Genomic DNA, 18574 nt, shown 5'->3' with positions numbered 1-18574 from the left:
CCCGACCTGCTTGAGACGGCCCTGGTCCTTTGTCTTTCTTCTTCAGTGCAAATGGATCTCTTTGCTTATGTACACTCTCACCCATTTCTCCACAGTCCCTATTCGTATTTTCTCGCTTTCTCGTTTTTTTTTGCGATCCTCCGCTGCCCCCTGTCGGCTCTTTTCTTCCCCAGCTGAAATGGAAATCAGGCGATTTCCAAGAAATTGTTCAAGGGACCAGTTTAAGCACATCACATTTATTTTTAAAACAGTACATGCGGGAAACTGAATTCCCTTTTCCCCACAACCTCTCCCAATCTTCAAACATTATATTATGCGCACAATCTCTAGCCCATTCTATCAACCCCGATTTCACTTGTTTTCTGCAGGGTTAAACTACGGTCCTTCTAGCTTAGAATTGTTGGCACCAACATGTGGCATAGAGTCACAAAAAGATATTTTGCTTTTTTTAAAAAAAACACTGCACACTGCCATCCTAAAATATGGTATGATGGAGAGCAGTAAAAAATGATGCAAAGTTCCCATGTGCTTCTTCCTGCAGAACAAAAGCCCCGAACCCTTAAATCTGAAGAAGAAGAAGAGTTTGGATTTGATATCCCGCTTTATCACTACCCTAAGGAGTCTCAAAGCGGCTAACATTCTCCTTTTCCTTCCTCCCCCACAACAAACACTCTATGAGGTGAGTGGGGCTGAGAGACTTCAGAGAAGTGTGACTAGCCCAAGGTCACCCAGCAGCTGCATGTGGAGGAGCGGAGGAGCGAACCTGGTTCCCCGGATTACGAGTCTACTGCTCTTAACCACTACACCACACTGGCCCTAGCCATAAGAGGGGGAAAGGTCTAAAGAAATCCCATGTGCGATAGGAAGCACAAGGATCAGCCCACTGTAGGGCCAAGTATTTTTCGACTTGCTGGCTTGACACAATCCTTTAAACAGAGGTTCCTCCATCTGGTGTCCTGAGGCCCATCCTGGAATTCTCCAATTGAGCTTCTTAGGATTTCCAGCTTGCATCTCTTCCTTGAACAGCCCCATACTGTCAATACAAGGCTCTTTCTTATTCGCTGTCCTGCCATTGGGCAGGCAAAATAACTCCACTCAGATGTCAGAGAGGTTCCTCCATTTCTACTGCTCTTCCAGCCAACATATCTGCTGCAGAAAAACAGACAGGAGGGTGTCAGATTAACTGAGCACAGTGAAGCTGGCAAGGGACGGTGGCATCCGAATAACAGAGTCAGAGCATCTCTAGTCCAAGCCAACCCCCCTTGCAGAGGACTCCTTCCCTGGCCATGATCAAGACGCACATGAAATGTACAGGAAGCAAAGGTCAAAAGGACACCTTCTGGGCAAAAGTATCCAGGTGAGGCTTGTTATGGACAAGTGGGTGGGGCTACCCAACCAACACATCAGAAGCGTTGGTCTCCTGAGCTTTGCTCCAGAGCAAAGGAGCTCGCTTTGCTGCATAGCAAGACATGCAATTACATACATACCACTGGTTTCTATACATTTCCCTCCATTGGACAACCTATAGGTGAAGAAGAAGAAGAAGAGTTTGGATTTGATATCCCGCTTTATCACTACCCGAAGGAGTCTCAAAGCGGCTAACAATCTCCTTTCCCTTCCTCCCCCACAACAAACACTCTGTGAGGTGAGTGGGGCTGTGAGACTACAGAGAAGTGTGACTAGCCCAAGGTCACCCAGCAGATGCATGTGGAGGAGCGGAGACGCAAACCTGGTTCCCCAAATTAGGCGTCTACCACTCTTAACCACTACACCACACTGGCACTGGTAAAGATAAAGGACCCCTGGATGGTTAAGTCCAGTCCAAGGCGACTATGAGGTTGTGGCGTTCATCTCGCTTTGAGGCCGAGGGAGCCGGCGTTTGTCCACAGCTAGCTTTCTGGGTCATGTGGCCAGCATGACTAAACCGCTTCTGGCACAACAGGGCACCGTGATGGAAACCAGAGTGTACAGAAACACCGTTTACCTTCCCACTGCAGTGGTACCTATTTTAAACTCGCACTGCCATGCTTTTGAACTGCTAGGTTGGCAGGAGCTGGGACAGAGCAACGGGAGCTCACCCCGTGGCAGGATACCAGCACACACGCACAGCGAAAGTGATGCCGGACCCAATCCTTCTAAAATCTAAATAATCCATCAGATGGATGAATCCAACAGCAACTCCAGCCTGTCCCATGTAGCCTGGATAAACATTGCTTAAAGCTGCTAAAGACTCACACTCCCTTCATCTCTCCCTGTTGGCCTCCCTGGCTGAGGCCAAAAGCATTTGGAGGGCTCCAGGTTGGGGAAGCCAGCAGTTGGGCATTAGCACGAGCAGGGCTGAGCCAAATACTTTGCGGAGAAAGGTGAGTTTTGGAGAAGGCACTCGAAGGAAAGAAGAAGGGAGGTGATCCTATGCAGGTGTGTGCAGAGGCAGTTTCAGACATAAAAGGTAAAGGGTAAAGGGACCCCTGACCATTAGGTCCAGTCATGACCGACTCTGGCGCTCATCTTGCATTATTGGCCGAGGGAGCCGACGTACAGCTTCCGGGTCATGTGGCCAGCATGACAAAGCCGCTTCTGGCGAACCAGAGCAGCACACAGAAACACCATTTACCTTCCCGCTATTTATCTACTTGCACTTTGGCGTGCTTTCGAACTGCTAGGTTGGGTTGGCAGGAGCTGGGACCGAGCAACGGGAGCTCACCCCGTCGCAGGGATTCAAACCGCCAACCTTCTGATCGGCAAGCCCTAGGCTCAGTGGTCTGTTTTCACTGCTTCTGGTGAAGGACAGAATACTGCAAATTGCTCCGTGAATTGCCCCGCTCTCAATTTCCCCTTAATGCAAGCTTCTGTTTTCTGGGAGGTTTAACTGCCATTACCTTTCCTTTAGATGTATTTTATTTTCTGTCTCCAGTTTTACAGTGACCTTGTGCTGTTTCAAGTTCATGCAGGCACCCCACACGCCTTGAACAAATCCTCCCTTGTGCCCATGTCCCACCCTAGGCCTGTTCCATGCCGGAGGACAAACTCGCAAAGAAGGACATCTCACTTACTTGCCTCAGCTTGGTGTCTGCCACATCTCTGCAGAGAGAGAATCAAATTATGAGTTTCAGTTGTCACAAGGGAGGGCACATAGCCAAGGCTTGCAAAGCCCAACATTCACAGGAATCCCCTACATTTCCAGTGGCCAAATGAAGAGGAACAACGAGAAAAAGTTTTACTTCACAAGGAAAGAGCTTAACTGTGAACAGTTGTGAGACCTAGTCAAACATCATAGATTCTGGAGCCTCTAGTCATTTAACTCATGACAACGATTCTTCAGGACGGAAAGGGATGCAACGGAGATCGTCCAGCCTCACCCTCTCTTGCGGGGAAGGACCACCCAGCAGATGATTTTCTAGGGAAAGATCCTGGCAGACACCCCAAGAACCTGTCACTAGTAAAGGTAGGAAGTCTTCCAGATTCCAAGCAGGATCAGATTTCTTCCAACATGACTCCAGCCCTTCCTTCTGGAAAAGTGCCACCACAACCACACTAACAGGACACACAGCCCTCCACCGTCCTGAGAAAACCCTTCTATCAAAAATTTATTTTATTTTATTATTTGGTCGATTTACTGCCCAGGGTGGCCCTACCCTCTTATCTGCCCCTCAGAGCCGGAGCATCATGCGCACGGCTGTGCCCTGATGGTGCCAGCTTCTCCTCCTACTTGCCCGCTCTCCAGTAGCCGCAATGAGCTGCCCAAGGGAGGAGGCTGGCAGTAGCAGCCACAGAGAGGCTATGGGATGCTCCCTCGGTTAAATCCTTGTTATGTACTGAGCTGAATCGTAGAACAATAGAATCCAGAATCAGCAGTCTGATTGGTCCGCAGGAGCCACCCAATCCAACTCCAGGTGGAAGTGAATCCGCAACCTGATTGGCCTGCAGGAGCAGCCAATCAGGCTGCTGGCAAAAGTCAATCCACAAACTGATTGGCCCACTCTCGACTCCGAGTATATTTCAATCCTCCTACCCAAGCTTGGTGGCAGCAGCACTGGCAGGGAAAATTGGGACATTCTGGGATCCAGTCGGAACGGTGGTTGGGTTGGCCTTCGTAATTCTGGGACTGTCCCCGGAAAATCAGGACACTTGGAGGGTACGTGGTACTTACTGATGCCCACAGAGATGCCGGCCACCAGGACTACAGCCCCCACGATGCAAAGAATTAGAAGCCCACTGTTGAACGCTGAAGGTTGAACAGAAGAAAAGAGGGAGATGATTGATGGGAAACCCAGAACAAAAATTTCTTCTTATGGGGGAGGCCACAGGACTTGGGAGCCCATGAAAGTAAGAGGGATTCAGGGAGGTATCCAGTATGTTTCCGAGCACAATTCAAAGTGTTGGTGTTGACCTGGAAAGCCCTAAATGGCCTCAGCCCAGTATACCTGAAGGAGGGTCTCCACCCCCATTGTCCTGCCTGGACACTGATGTCCAGCGCTGAGGGCCTTCTGGCAGTTCCCTCGCTGCGAGAAGCCAAGTTACAGGGAACCAGGCAGAGGCCCTTCTCGGTAGTGGCGCCCGCCCTGTGGAACGGCCTCCCACCAGATGTCAAGGAAATAAACAACTACAGTGGTACCTCGGGTTACAGACGCTTCAGGTTACAGAGTCTGCTAACCCAGAAATAGTACCTCAGGTTAAGAACTTTGCTTCAGGATGAGAACAGAAATTGTGCCACGGCGGCAGCGGGAGGCCCCATTAGCTAAATTGGTACCTCAGGTTAAGAACAGTTTCAGGTTAAGAACGGACCTCTGGAACAAATTAAGTTCTTAACCCAAGGTACCACTGTATCTGACTTTTAGAAGACACCCGAAGGCAGCCGTGTTCAGGGAAGTTTTTCATGCTTGACGTTTTATGGCATTTTTAATATTCTGTTGGGAGCCACCCAGAGTGGCTGAGGAAACCCAGCAAGATGGACGGGATATAAATAAATCATCATCATCATCTAAGAAAGGGCCCCCTCCATCTCATCACCTCTCAAGGCTTGCACAAGACTTCTATCATATCAGCAAACAGGAAATGTTTGTCTCCAGTTGGAGGTTGTCAATATCAGCTGTGATTCTGCCAGCTCCCTGGTGTTGTCCCTCTTCCTTCCCCGGGTGAAAATTCACCTCCCATAAGCCTTTCCTCCCTGCTGCTTCTCACCAGGCTCCTGCCAGGCCACATCCAGGTGTTTGGGCAGAGCTTCGTGCTCCACATGGCACTGGAAGCGTTTCCTCTCCTCAGGGTTGGTTTTAATACCGATCATGGCATGGTAGGTCCCGTCTGAATTGGGGGTGGCAACTCCGCGGAAGGTATCCTGCACCCAGACCTCTCCGTCTTTCTTCCAGTAGGCATTGATCTCCTTCGGGTAGAAGCCGTAAACTCGGCAGATGAGGGTGGCCGGGCCCTTGGAGTCCTCCTTACTTGTCACCTTCACAACGGGGGGCTCTGAAGAAACGAGAGGCATCCTCAGAGGCAGGCAGGTCGTGTCCTCCTCAAATGTCCCTACTAGGGTGATGACTTTTTCATATTTTTTTCTCAAAAATTATTTCCTGTAGCACAAATGGATGAACTTTTGCCTATTAATGACTAAAATGAGGTATATTCCATTGAAATATTTAAAAAGGTTACGCACAAACTGGTTTTAAATTTTTTGTATGCCGTTTTACCATTTCATAAAATTGTATTAACAATTCTATATATATTTTGTATCAAATTTGGACACAACACCACATTCCACAATGGGGAGTGTTCTTAGCAACATAGGGTATACAAATGTCACACCTGCGCAAGGTAAAAGCCCCTTTTTGGGACCTCGAAACTCATGCCGGCAAACGACAACCATAGGATTCCAACAGCAGGGAGGAACAGACATTCTATGCCTGTGAATCCTACCTTGTGCCAGTATGATAAATTACTGTAATTAACAGTATCCCACGCAAACTAAACGGTTGTTTTTATAAGTCTGGAATGAATTAATCCATTTTGCATTACTTTCTATGGGAAAGCGCTCCTTGGTTTTGGAACGCTTTGGTTTTGGAACGGACTTCCGGAACAGATTAAGTTTGAGAACCAAGGTACCACTGTATTATCCCTCTTCTCCCCCACTTAAAAGCAATCATACACACATTTTTTTGTGAAGAAATAAAAGCAGTGTTTACTTACATAATCTTGGTCTCAAAGCAGCAATTACAGTAGCAAAATGAGGGCAGGTTTATAACTACTCTCTAAGCCACAAAAGTACAAAATCTAAGTATGAAATGGTGTCTGAGCATGTGGCATGTGGTTACAGCTTATTGCCAAGGCACACAAAGGAAGTGATCTCACAGAGTTTTCTCTAGCCAATTTTACAGGAAAGCTCTGGGAACCTCAGCCCCCTCATATCTGGCAAAACATGAATCATTGGGTGACTACAATAATGTTCCACATGAGGTACAAAAGGCCCCACCTCCCTGGAGTGGAGACCACATAAGAGTTAACCGGCAGGTCCAGCGAGAATTGTAGAAAGACGTGAAGCCATAAAATACATTGTTAGTGTTTTTATGACAGTTTTTTTAATGAAGGTTTTTATGAAGGTTCTTAACATTAAGAAGAGAGAATCAAACCCTTTCAAGCAGAAAACTTGATCGCGTCTGTCTCCACTATGGTTGCGTTATTTATTTAGTTCATTTTTAAAAAAAACCCCAAACATTTTTATTTGATTTTATAAATATAAAATTATAACAATCCAAAAATGTATCCAGATTACTCTGAATAGCAAGACCCCCTTCTCCACCCCTTCCATGGGTCCTATTGTCAACATTTACAACTGCATATCATTCTATAATCATTACAAGTGAGAATAAAATCCTGCTAATGTTTTCATCTGCTTGCAATGGTCTCCACTGAGAGCCAGCGTGGTGTAGTGGTTAAGAGCGGCGGACTCATAATCTGGTGAACTGGGTTCGCTTCCCCGCTCCTCCACATGCAGCTGCTGGGTGACCTTGGGCTAATAATAATAATAATAATAATAATAATAATAATAATTATTATTCCCCAGCCACTCTGGGCGGCTTCCAACAGAAAAATAAAACACAGTAATCTATTAAACATCAAAAGCCTCCCTAAACAGGGCTAGTCACACTTCTTTGAAGTCTCTCAGCCTCACTCACCTCACAGAGTGTTTGTTGTGGGAGAGGAAGGGAAAGGAGATTGTGAGCCGCTTTGAGACTCCTTAGGGTAGTGATAAAGCGGGATATCAAGTCCAAGCTCTTCTTCTTCTTCTTCCTAAATAAATTATAATTTGTTCCCATTCTTTAAAAAAATTTTTTTTGTCCTCTTGGTTTCTGAGGTTCTTTATTTCAAAAGATCAGGATAAGTATTCTAGAAGTGTGTCCTCTCTGCCACCCCTCAAACTGTCATTTGTTGTTTTGTTGTTGTTGTTGTTGTTGTTGTTGTTGTTGTTGTTGTTGTTGTTGTTGTCACTAAGTGGCAGCTCTTGGCTCCCATCACCTTTGCAGTGCCTTCACTGCATGTTCGTTCTAGAATGGATTTGTGCTGGGTGGAAGGAATATGTAGCAATTTCTGCACACACACCCAACCCATCACAACTCTTGCCCCCATCTCCCTGCATCTGTCCTCATGCAAACACCCACCTGTCCTCAGCAGAGCCTCCTTCCCGTAGTCCAGGTATCTCCTCAGCCACGCAATGCAGTCTTCCTTCCCCACGTAAGCCATCACAGAGACCGTTTGGTTTCCAGTCCGGCTCACTTGGGCTCCTCTCTCGACTGCCATCCAGGAGAGAGACTCCAGGTCAAGGTCAAGGTAGACCATCCCATCGTAGGCTTCCTGCTCGTATGCTCCTTGGCGCCCCTCTTGGCTCAGCTCGCAGCCATACCTGACCTGCCAGGTGTGCAAGCCTGTGAGAATGGGCAACGCAAGAGGTCAGTGGGACAGAGGAGTGAGGTCAGGGGACAGGAGCAGGTGAGACCCCCACAGACCCATAGAAGAGATTCAGCAAAGATTTGATCATTTTTAACCTCAAGGAAGAAGAGGCATACGGGATAGCTCAGTTGGTAGAGCGCGAGACTCTTAATCTCAGGGTTGTGGGTTCAAGTCCCACAGCGGGCAAAAGATCCCTGCATTGCAGGGGGTTAGACTAGAAGACCCTCGGGGTCCCTTCCATCTCTATGATTCTAGGAGTCTAAGTCCAGCTCCAAGGGCCTTCTGGCAGTTCCCTCACTGAGAGAAGTGAGGTTACAGGGAACCAGGCAGAGGGCCTTCTTGGTGGTGGCTCCCACACATCAATGGCTGACTCTTGGCTCCTGGCGCTCCACAACTCCCTCCAACCCCACTGTTGGTTTCTTTAGGTAAGCATCATCAGCCCAAAGTTTTTACTTGCAGTTGCTTTCCAGTGTTTCAGGCAGGAATCTCTCCCATCCCTACTTGGAGATGCTGAGGATTGAAAACAGGACATTTCCCCCCCATGGAAAGCAGCAAACCTTTTCTGTTTACCTCCAAGTTAAACGTCACTGAAGTTCCGACAGTGCAATCCTATGTAAAAAGCAAGTCCCTTTGATTCCGGTGGGATTTATGGGCAAGTGTAAATAGGGGTTTCCCCCAGGGGTGTATCAAGGTGGGGCGTAGGGGGCGGGCCACCCCGGATGCCACCCCAGAGGGGGGTTACACTTGGTGCCCCCCCGCGCCTCCCAAGCTGAGCCCCGCCGCCCGGTAAAAAGCCTCACTCAGTGGCTGGCTGCTCGCTCACTTGCTCTGCGCACACTTTGCTTCTTCCTGCTGGGGCAGAGGTGAGGGGTGGGCCAGAGAGGGGCATCAGTGGCCACTGCTGACGCCCCTCCCTGGCCCACCCCTCGCCTCTGCCCCAGCAGGAAGAAGCAAAGCATGCACCTAGCACATGGGTGTCAAACACAAGGCCCGGGGGCCAAATCCGGCCCGCCAGACCTCGTCATGTGGCCCGCCAAGCGCCCCAGCCAGCGGGACCCAGCAGTGGGACCTTGCTGCTGAAACGCTGTGCCAACAAAGCTGGGGCCGGGGAAATGCTTTTTGCCCCTGGGTCCCTTCGCGCTCTTTTCTGGCGCTGAATCAAGGCAGCGACCCCCTCCCTTTCTTTCTTCCTCTCTCTCGTTCTTATTCTTTCTTTCCCTCTCCTTCCTTCCTTCTTTATCTCTGTCTTCTCTCCCTCTTTCTTTTTCTTTCCTTCTTTATTCCTTCTTTCCTACTCTTCTTTCTCTCACCTCTTTCCTTCCTCTCTCCCTCCTGCTCCCTCTTTTCTTTCTTTATTCCTTCCTTACTTCCTTCCGTCCTTCCCAACTTTCTTCCTCTCCCTCATTCTTATTCTTTCTTTCCCTCTACTTCCTTCCTTCTTTCTCCCTTTCCGTCTTCTCTCCCTCTTTCTTTTTCTTTCCTTCTTTATTCCCTTCCTTATTCCCTACTCTTCTTTCTCTCCCCTCTTTCCTTCCTTCCTTCCTTCCTTCCTTCCTTCCTTCCTTCCTTCCTTCCTTCCTTCCTTCCTTCCTTCCTTCCTTCCTTCCCTCCCTCCCTCCCTCCCTCCCTCCCTCTCCCTCTCCTCAGAAACATAGGATGCTGCTTTATACTTCTGGCCCTTAAACCCTGGAACCAGGAGAGCAGCTTCAGTGAGTCAACCTCAGCCAGTCCCTTTGGTGAAGGGTGGTGGCTCACTGGCAGAACATCTGTCCTGCACGCAGAAGGACCCCAGCATCTCCAGGTACCAGTAGCTCTGCAAAGCTCCTGCATGAAACCCTAGCGAGCCTCCACCACCCAGTGCAGTTACCAAAAATCATTTTTCAATAAATTGTACAATAATTGTACATTTGAATATCTACTTGCCATTATTCTGACTATGTTTCTTTCTGCTTTCAGAGCTAGTTATTACTTACATTATTACTAAAAACAGTAATAATTGAATGCAGTGACAATAATTTATGAGAATAAAGAGTGGACACATAGTCCTACAGATACAACCGGCCCTTTGAGGGTGACCAAACTGCTGATGCGGCCCCCGATGAATTTGAGTTTGACACCCCTGACCTAGCAGGTGAGCGAGCAAGCTGCAGAGTGAGGCTTTTTAAAAAACCTTGCTCCGCGGCTCGCTCAAGGTTTGCCAGCGGCGCCGCTTCAGCGCCAGGATCCCAGCGCTGGAGTGGCACCGCTGGCAACCCGCTCCATAGTGCACATGTGCAGCGGTGCTATGGAGTGGCGCTGTGCATGAGCACTATGGAGCAGGTTGCCACTCCGGGTGTCTAAATACCACAAAAAGCGGCAACACGTCGACCGATTTCAATGGGCAAAATATATATCTATTTTTATCTTTATACACTATAACAGGGGTCAGCAAACTTTTTAAGCAGGGGCCCGGTCCACTGTTCCTCAGACCTTGTGGGGGGCCAGACTATATTTTGGGAAAAAAAATGAACAAATTCCTATGCCCCACAAATAGCCCAGAGATGCATTTTAAATAAAAGGACACATTCTACTCATGTAAAAACACCAGGCAGGCCCCACAAATAACCCAGAGATGCATTTTAAATAAAAGGACACCTTCTACTAATGTGAAAACATGCTGATTCCTGGATCGTCCGCGGGCTGGATTTAGAAGGCGATTGGTTTGTATACAATCTGCGGAACAGGGGTCATGCACATATGTATAAAGATAAAAATAGATATATATTTTGCCCATTGGAATCGGTCGACATGTTGCCTCTTTTTGTGGTATTTTGACTCAAGTCAGCAACACAGGGGTTGTTTCATTAGCTCCGGGTGTCTAAGCGGCTTCCTATGCTGCTGGTTTCCCCTGCATCCAAAGACAGGCCCCCGGTGGATCAAGCAGCTGAGACTAAGGGTGGAGCCAGCCATCAATAAGGCGGTTTCTGCACATGTCACAGAGGGAAGTGAGGGGCAGATGGGGCTTGTCCACCAGGGAAGGGAGACCATGGAGGAGAAGGAGAGCTCTGATCCTAAACCTCCGCTGCCTTGCGGGATACCTTCAGGAGAAGAAAAGGTATTGGGAGCAAACGCTACATATATCCAGAGTGGAGTCCCAAAGACCTTTGGATGGCGCCTTGTATGCCTCCTTTGGGCAACTCCTGCAGCTCTGCTTCCTCTGCTTTCCTTTGGAGCACATCAGCGAGGCCGAGAGGGGGGTCTTGTCATCTGGGCAGCGCAGGACCTCCAGACACCCTACCCCAGGCTTCCCCAAACTTCAGCCCTCCAGATGTTTTGGACTACAATTCCCATCTTCCCTGACCACTGGTCCTGTTAGCTAGGGATCATGGGAGTTGTAGGCCAAAACATCTGGAGGGCCGCAGTTTGGGGATGCCTGCCCTACCCAGACTTGCGCCCCAGGGAGGTCACTTGGGTGCTGCTAAGGTTACAGTCAAACTGCTTGGTGCATGGAGGGAGAAGGAGCTTCTGTCCGGAGTAGAGCTCCTCCTTCCTCCCCCCCCCCGCTCCCCATTTCCTGACATATTGGGGAGGGGGGACTCGCTGCCCCTTGCAGAACCCACTCACCTGTGCTCTGCTCATGGTCACGCTGCACGCTCTCCAGAACGACTCGGAAGACTTCCTCAGCATCCCGAAAGATCTGAGTCATATTGTCCCAGTAATGGGGGTAATCCTGGCCCACCTTCTGGACCCAGGGCACCTGAGGAAGGGCTCTTTTCCTGTCACTGTCGTACTGAATGAAGATGTGGTCATCAACGGACCCCTGAGCGGTGAACTGGGGAAGCCCCTGGCCAGGCTCAGACACCCTCATGTAGAAATAGCGCAAGGAGTGTGAGGAGGAGCCTGGAAAGGAAGACAGAGAGGGGCAGAATTAGGGGTCCAGTGGAATTGTAAATTACAGCAGGTGGCGTTGTGGATTAAACCACAGAGCCTAGGGCTTGCCGATCAGAAGGTCGGCGGTTCAAATCCCCGCGACGGGGTGAGCTCCCGTTGCTCGGTCCCAGCTCCTGCCAACCTAGCAGTTAGAAAGCATGTCAAAGTGCAAGTAGATAAATAGGTACCGCTCCGGCGGGAAGGTAAATGGTGTTTCCATGTGCTGCTCTGGTTTGCCAGAAGCGGTTTAGTCATGCTGGCCACATGACCCGGAAGCTGTACGCTGGCTTCCTCGGCCAATAAAGCGAGATGAGTGCTGCAACCCCAGAGTCGTCCACGACTGGACCCAATGGTCAGGGATCCCTTTACCTTTACCTAGAATCATAAAATGAAGTTATCCCTGAGGGCCATTTAGTCCAACCCCCAACAATGCAGGAATCTCAACTAAAGATTTCTAAGTATTTAGGAAGGATGTTGACAAGCTGGAACATGCGCAGAGGAGGGCAACTAAGATGATCAAGGGTCTGGAAGCCAAGCCTTATGAGGAACTGTTGAAGGAGCTGAGTAGCCTGGAAAAGAGGACACTGAGAGGAGGTAGGAGATCCATCTTCAAATATCTCAAGGGCTGTCACATGGAAGATGGAGCAAGCTTGTTTTCTCCTGCTCTGAAGGGTAGGACTCAAACCCATGGCTTCAAGTTCCAATAAAGGAGATTCTGACTAAATATCAGGAAGAACTTTCTGACAGTAAGAGCCGTTCGGCAGTGGAATGGACTCCCTCGGGAGCTGGTGGACTCTCCTTCCTTGGAGGTTTTAAGTAGAGATTGGAGGGTCATCTGTCATGGATGCTTTAGTTGAGATTCCTGCATTGCAGAGGGGTTGGGCTGGGTGACCCTTTGGGTCCCTTCCAACTCTAAGATCCATGAATCTTTGTCCAACATGGTTCTCAAACCCTGAGCTATCAAGGCTGCCACTCTTTGCTGACTTGAAGAAATCCAGTATTTCAGCCATAATTCACGTGTGGGCCTGCGTATGTTCCTTGCAGTACCATGCACTCTCTAATAATAAATATCACTGTGGTGATATTTATCTCACACACGCTAGAAAATTTGCTATTTGAAAAAACGCAGCCCATTAACAAATGAACACAAGTTACCAACATTGGCACAATCATATAAAAAACCCAAATGTCAGTTGAGTCCAATGACCATCAAATTAAAGAGCAGTTCTTTTGTACTTTATTTTGATAGCCATATCGCTTTGCAAGTTGCTTTGGGTCCCTTCTCTGGGGAAAAGATAAACTAAGAAGGTGATGAATAATATTAGATATGTTAGTAGCACTCCAACCCTGGGCAATACCTTTTATTCAGCCACCTGTTTTCTGCACATTTTGCTTTACCACCAGCTAAAATGTCACAAAATAGTGACAAACTTTCTAGTCCTCTTTGTTTGCCCCAAACGGATATTGCACAAGGAAAAATATAAAGCAGAAGTTTTCAGCTCGGTGTTGTCGCTGGTAAGCTCAGCTTGAAGACGTGGTTCCAAGGTGGAGATTGCGGTACAGGGGAAGGTTAGACATTTCCTGTTTTTTATTCTTCTGGTCTGCTGTTTCCCCTTCAAATTAAGAGCCGAACTACACCTAGTGTTGCTGTACCAAATGTGCGCAGTTGTGGTTGTTATCAAGACTGCAACATGCCAGGGGCAGAGGACAGAGGGAGGGGAGGTTTATTTGAAAAACTTTAAAATCAGTTTTTAAAACTACAACTCGCATTGGTGCCCATTGGTGCCCCCGACCCTGGCCCAACCAAAAAGTTGGAGCCTATCCAACAAACCCAAACTTGCCAGAGAGGAAAGAGAGACTTGTGACAACTGCAAAATTAAGAGGCTTTTTAATGCCGTATGCTTCAAGAACTAGCATCTACTGGAGGAGGTGCAGAAACTGTTTTCCTGAGTGGTTTGTGAGTGGTTTGTGTTTGTGTGTTCACACATAGAGGTTTTTTTTTTAAGGGGGCTAAATAGTGAGGCCAGAAGTAAAAGAGATGCAGAAATGTACCTGTTACCACGAATGTTTTGCTCACCAGGAAGCCAATCAATGCACAGACCCAAATAAATGCAACCCAGCCGTGCAATTGACTCCTTGCATATCTTGAAAAGTCGACTTGCACCTGTGTTCCTGCCTGAATTCCTTTGGGCGTCCTCCACAGAGCCCAGCCAGATCTGGAACAGCAAAATCCGCCTGGCACCGTCATCTTTCAATATAACAACAACAACAACAACAATAATTTATTATCTGGCTGGGTTTCGCCAGCCACTCTGGGCGGCTTCCAACAGAAAAATGAAATAAAATAATCTATTAAACATTAAAAGCCTCCCTAAACAGGGCTGCCTTCAGGTGTCTTCTAAAAATCTGGTAGCTGTTTTCCTTTTTGACATCTGATGGGAGGGCGTTCCACAGGGCGGGCGCCACCACCGAGAAGGCCCTCTGCCTGGTTCCCTGCAACTTGGCTTCTCGCAATGAGGGAACTGCCAGAAGGCCCTTGGTGCTGGACCTCAGTGTCCGGGCAAAACGATGGGGGTGGAGACGCTCCTTTAGGTATACTGGATCGAGGCCGTTTAGGCCAGGCAAAAACTTATCTCTTCTGCCAGACAGCTTTACAAATTAGTGTGAATGTTATTTGTATTTTGCGGCCAAAGCAAAATTGCATTTTCTCTCTGCTGCTTGGCTGGGATTTATCCCAAGGCCTTCGTTGTATTTTTTTTTCTCCAACTTAATGTTATGGTTGAAGTTTTTAAAATGGTGTAAGTCACTTACAGACTCCTTATGCACAAGCGGCTAACACTTGAAACACCAGGTTAAAAGCAAAAGAGGAATGTAAATGGGTAAATTTGATGGTACTTGACAGGTTATAGCAAGTTAGTGGGAAAACGCAGAAAAATCAGAGGTGAACCAATGGAGGGGGAAATTGAATAATATTATAATTTTAGAATATTTAATGGTCAAGATATGCAGAATGAAAGGATTTAAGGTTAGTGAGAAAAAGGAGGACTGGCTGGAGAAGTTATTGAATTATTTGGGTATGTTTGAACAATTTGGGGTAATTAAACTGTTAAAAGCTAAATAAACCTAGCGGAATGTGAGTATATAAAAAACTGTACATATGATAGATTTAAATATGTTTTGCTGTTGATGTACATCCGATGTATCGACAGCCTGGGGGGTTTCACTTTTGTATGTCTGGGTTGTTGGTGATCGGCATAATATGAAAAAAAAAAGCTAGAGATCACACACACACACACAAAATTGAAAACATCACCATCATCTAGAAATGGGACAGGGACAGCTAGTAGCTCAGTTGGTAGAGCGTGAGTATTTTAAGCTCAGGGTCGTGAGTTTGAGCCACACGTTGGGCAAAATATTCCTGCATTTCAGGGGGTTGGACTAAATGACCATTGTGGTCCCTTCCAACACTACAATTCTATGATTCTTTGATCTCATCATCCCTGCAAGGACAAGCCAGGCCCAAATAAACTGACGGGGAGGGGCTGCAAGGAGGTGGTGTAAGGGTTAAAGTGTTGGTCTTTGTTACCTGGGAGATCAGAGTTCCCACTTAGGCATGAAGCTCGCTGGGTGACCTTGGACCAGACACTGTCTCTCAGCCCAACCCACCTCACAGGGTTGTTGTGAGGATAAAATGGGAAGCTGGAGAACTACACTCCGCCTTAAGCTCCTTGGGTGAAAAAGTGCTGTGTTAATTGTAATAAATTCAGTAAATAAATCCAGAGAAGGGATGGGGGGGACCTATGGGAACTAGGGAGGGGAGATAAGGTTTTGCCTCTTGCTTGTTTCTTAGGAGGCCTTTAAGTTTGCCTTCCTTATTGCTATGGCTCTCGGAGGTGTGTAACGTAGTTTGCCAGGCGCTGGGCAGAAAAGAAACAACAGACAAACACAGAAAGCCCCCCCCCCCCAAATCTACACACCAGACCTTTAAAGCACATTCAAAGCACATTTTCCCCGCTCCCAAAGAATCACGAGAACTCTAAACTGCTGGCAATTTAGGTGTTTCAGGGGTAAACTACAGTTCCCATACTTATTTTTCCAAAGTCAGCGGGCGAGTGGGGGCAGGTCAAACCAGACAGCACTGAAGTATTTTCTGGAGGGGGATAACAGGCAGATCTATGCCATACATTTAAAGCAGATGCAACACACATTGAAAGCAGCTGGCTCCGCTCCCCCCCCCCAATAAAAAACCTGGGAACTGTAGTTTACTAAGGCCGCAGGGAATTATAGTTCTGCGAGGGGGAAACGAGGGCTGCAACTCTAGCTCTGCATATTCTTTAATTTTTTTATACTCCACACCCCTTTGGCATTTGCAGAATTTTTGTAAGGGTTGCAGCCATTGCTACGCAGAGTAGACCCAATGGGCACGACTCACTTAGGTGCATGAATTTCCAAAGGTCTGCCCTTGGATACCTTTTTAATGTGCCGCAAGCGACTAATAAGTTTGATATTGTTGTGAGAAGGACAAGAAAGTTTGCCCCCATCTAAACATATTTAGGAAAATACATTTTTATCTTTTTATCACCCTGATTTCTAGGTTGGAGAAGGGGGCAGCAGGATGTGTCCTGAACAAAATATGGAGCATTTTCTGCTGACGAAAGAGGCGCTAAGGTATGGATTGCGTTGTGTGCAAATCCACTCTCCCCAACCCACTCACTGTGAACTGTTGCGGACAAACACACAACACACACATGTGTACTGGGTGCCAATTCTGCTCCCGGGTCGACATTTAGCCCCCGAAGAATCCACTCACCTGCGCAGCCCCCTAGCAGGAAGGAAGCGGACCCCAGCAGCAGCAGCGGCAGCCAGACGGGCCACCGGCGCAGACCCATCAGCAGCTTCGCGTTGCACAATCCTCTCTAAGAAGCCCGGGGAACTCGCGGCCACTGGAATCCGGGCAAGAACCGGGGCATCTCAGGCTGGATGGGTGTCTCTCTGGGCGTCTCCGTGGAGGATACCTGCGCGCTCGCTCTGCTATTTCTTGACAGTTCCTATTTACAACTTTACCCCCGTCTGTGACGCTCTTCTGCCTCCTGCTGGCTACTTCCCAGGTCGAAAATGCAAGCAGGTGATTTCTAAGAAATCACCCGTGTACGTCTGAGCAAGTCACGGGGCGCATGTAAGAGCAGGGACGTAGATACACACACACACACACACACACACACACACACACACACACACAGAGAGAGAGAGAGAGAGAGAGAGAGAGAGAGAGAGAGAGAGAGAGAGAGAGAGAGACGCCCTGAAATTCTTGCAATCTTGCAGTTTCTTGCATACGGATACGAAACAACTAAGAAAATGCTATTTTAATTAGAAAAAGAAAGCTTGGCAAATTCTGGAGCCCTATTGTGGAGTTCACACAGAGCCCCGGGTCCTTCCACGGACTATTGATCCTGCACCACCACGTCCATTCTCTTCCACTGCCACCAACCAGGTTTCCCGGGTAAATTCAGACTCAGTCAGGTTGTAATGTATTAACAAAGAATCCAGTTTATTGTGAAAGCAAACAAGTTTTAAATACTTTGAAACATTGTGATCCGATTCACTCTCTCTGTCTCCCCTCTGTCTCTAACCCACTCTGTCTCCTAGGCCCACAAGAAATCAACCGAACTGTCTCTCTATTTCCAACTGTTTTTCCCCAACTGTCTTGGCTAAACCTTTTAAAAGCAAAATAAAAAAAAATTCCTTCAGTAGCACCTTAAAGACCAACTAAGTTTTTATTTTGGTATGAGCTTTCGTGTGCATGCACACTTCATCAAATACCTGATGTATCTGGTATCTGATGCCTGGTATCTGATGAAGTGTGCATGCACACGAAAGCTCATACCAAAATAAAAACTTAGTTGGTCTTTAAGGTGCTACTGAAGGAATTTTTTTATTTTGTTTTGACTCAGACCAACACGGCTACCTACCTGTAACTTTTAAAAGCAGGTAGGCTCCACCTCTGGGCTTTTCTATTGGTCTACCTATTAACCCTTTCTCTGCCCCTGTACAGACATTTCCAAAAGAACGGGCAAACGACACACCCATTCATCCCACTCGAGGGGGATCAGAGCTACCTGTGCAAAGAGACAGACACAAAACAGTCTTCTTCCACCACTGAAATGATATGGGAAGCCATTGCAGCATGGAAAAAGCCACGGATCAGGAATCTCAGTCACCCAGGAGAATAAAATGGTCACTTTTGTGACACGAGGTGGGCACCTTGCCATTTCATCAGATGCATGAATATACTGTATATTTTTTTATTAAAAAAAACTCTTAGCAAACCACTTGGAGGTTTGTTTGTTTTTTTAAATCAAGCGATGTATACATGTTGTGAAATAACTAAATACTGTATATGAAGAAATAGAGCAGCACACTCGGGCTATCTCTTGGCAAAATGGAAAGGGGCTGGTTTCAACCAGGAGGGAAATAGAACTTCCTGGGACTCTTAGCTTTCCTCTCTCTCTCTCTTTTTTAAAGTATCAAGTTACCAGTCCCTAAGGAGGATCAAACACTTGGAAGCTGGTGTCTGTGAAATGAGAGCAGGAGGTGCATGAAGGAGAGCTCAGGCACTCAGGGTCCAGGAACTGGGAAACATGAAGAGATTCTGCAAAGTGGTTTGATAATAACAAAGATTTATATATGTTGATGGCCGGTTGATGGAACCTTACAAAAGGATAAT

The 18574-nt window shown here is 47.6% G+C and overlaps 1 protein-coding gene and 1 long non-coding RNA gene across 7 annotated transcripts; one reads left to right on the top strand and one right to left on the bottom strand.

Annotated features, from left to right (window-relative positions):
• Positions 1–216: 216 nt before the first annotated feature.
• Positions 217–17036, bottom strand: LOC118081308 (DLA class I histocompatibility antigen, A9/A9 alpha chain). Of its 6 annotated transcripts, none has more exons than XM_088664136.1 (8): positions 16661–17036; positions 11545–11820; positions 7653–7916; positions 5148–5466; positions 4151–4225; positions 3054–3081; positions 1488–1522; positions 217–1149 (listed from the first exon to the last, which is right to left on the bottom strand). In XM_088664136.1, exons 1-8 carry the CDS (start codon positions 16737–16739, stop codon positions 876–878), a joined length of 1350 nt encoding a protein of 449 aa, XP_088520262.1. In that variant the 5' UTR covers positions 16740–17036; the 3' UTR covers positions 217–875. The 6 variants fall into 6 exon arrangements, with proteins under 6 accessions (XP_088520262.1, XP_088520264.1, XP_088520265.1 ...); XM_088664139.1 differs by having other exon boundaries at positions 1057–1149; positions 5182–5466; positions 16661–17022; XM_088664137.1 differs by having other exon boundaries at positions 1090–1146; positions 16661–17034.
• LOC148687155 (uncharacterized) lies at positions 16349–18177 on the top strand. The gene is made up of 2 exons (XR_015948569.1): positions 16349–16518; positions 17903–18177. It is a non-coding gene; the product is annotated as an uncharacterized LOC148687155 (long non-coding RNA).
• The last annotated feature ends 397 nt before the right edge of the window (positions 18178–18574 follow it).

Source organism: Zootoca vivipara, chromosome 2 (genome assembly GCF_965207765.1).
Source record: "Zootoca vivipara chromosome 2, rZooViv2.hap1.1, whole genome shotgun sequence".
Taxonomy (NCBI): Eukaryota; Metazoa; Chordata; class Lepidosauria; order Squamata; family Lacertidae; genus Zootoca; species Zootoca vivipara.
The sequence above is the reverse complement of the archived record's forward strand: the minus strand, read 5'-3'. Positions and strand labels throughout refer to the sequence as shown.

Bases quoted from the DNA above. Each gene is read 5' to 3' on its own strand.
- LOC118081308 (XM_088664136.1), bottom strand. From the start codon at position 16,739: ATGGGTCTGCGCCGGTGGCCCGTCTGGCTGCCGCTGCTGCTGCTGGGG. The intron at 3,082-4,150 runs GTAAGTACCACG...CTCTCTCTGCAG, and splicing joins CGGCATCTCTGTGGGCATCA to AGATGTGGCAGACACCAAGC. The intron at 1,150-1,487 runs GTATGTATGTAA...GTTTTTCTGCAG, and splicing joins GAAATGTATAGAAACCAGTG to CAGATATGTTGGCTGGAAGA.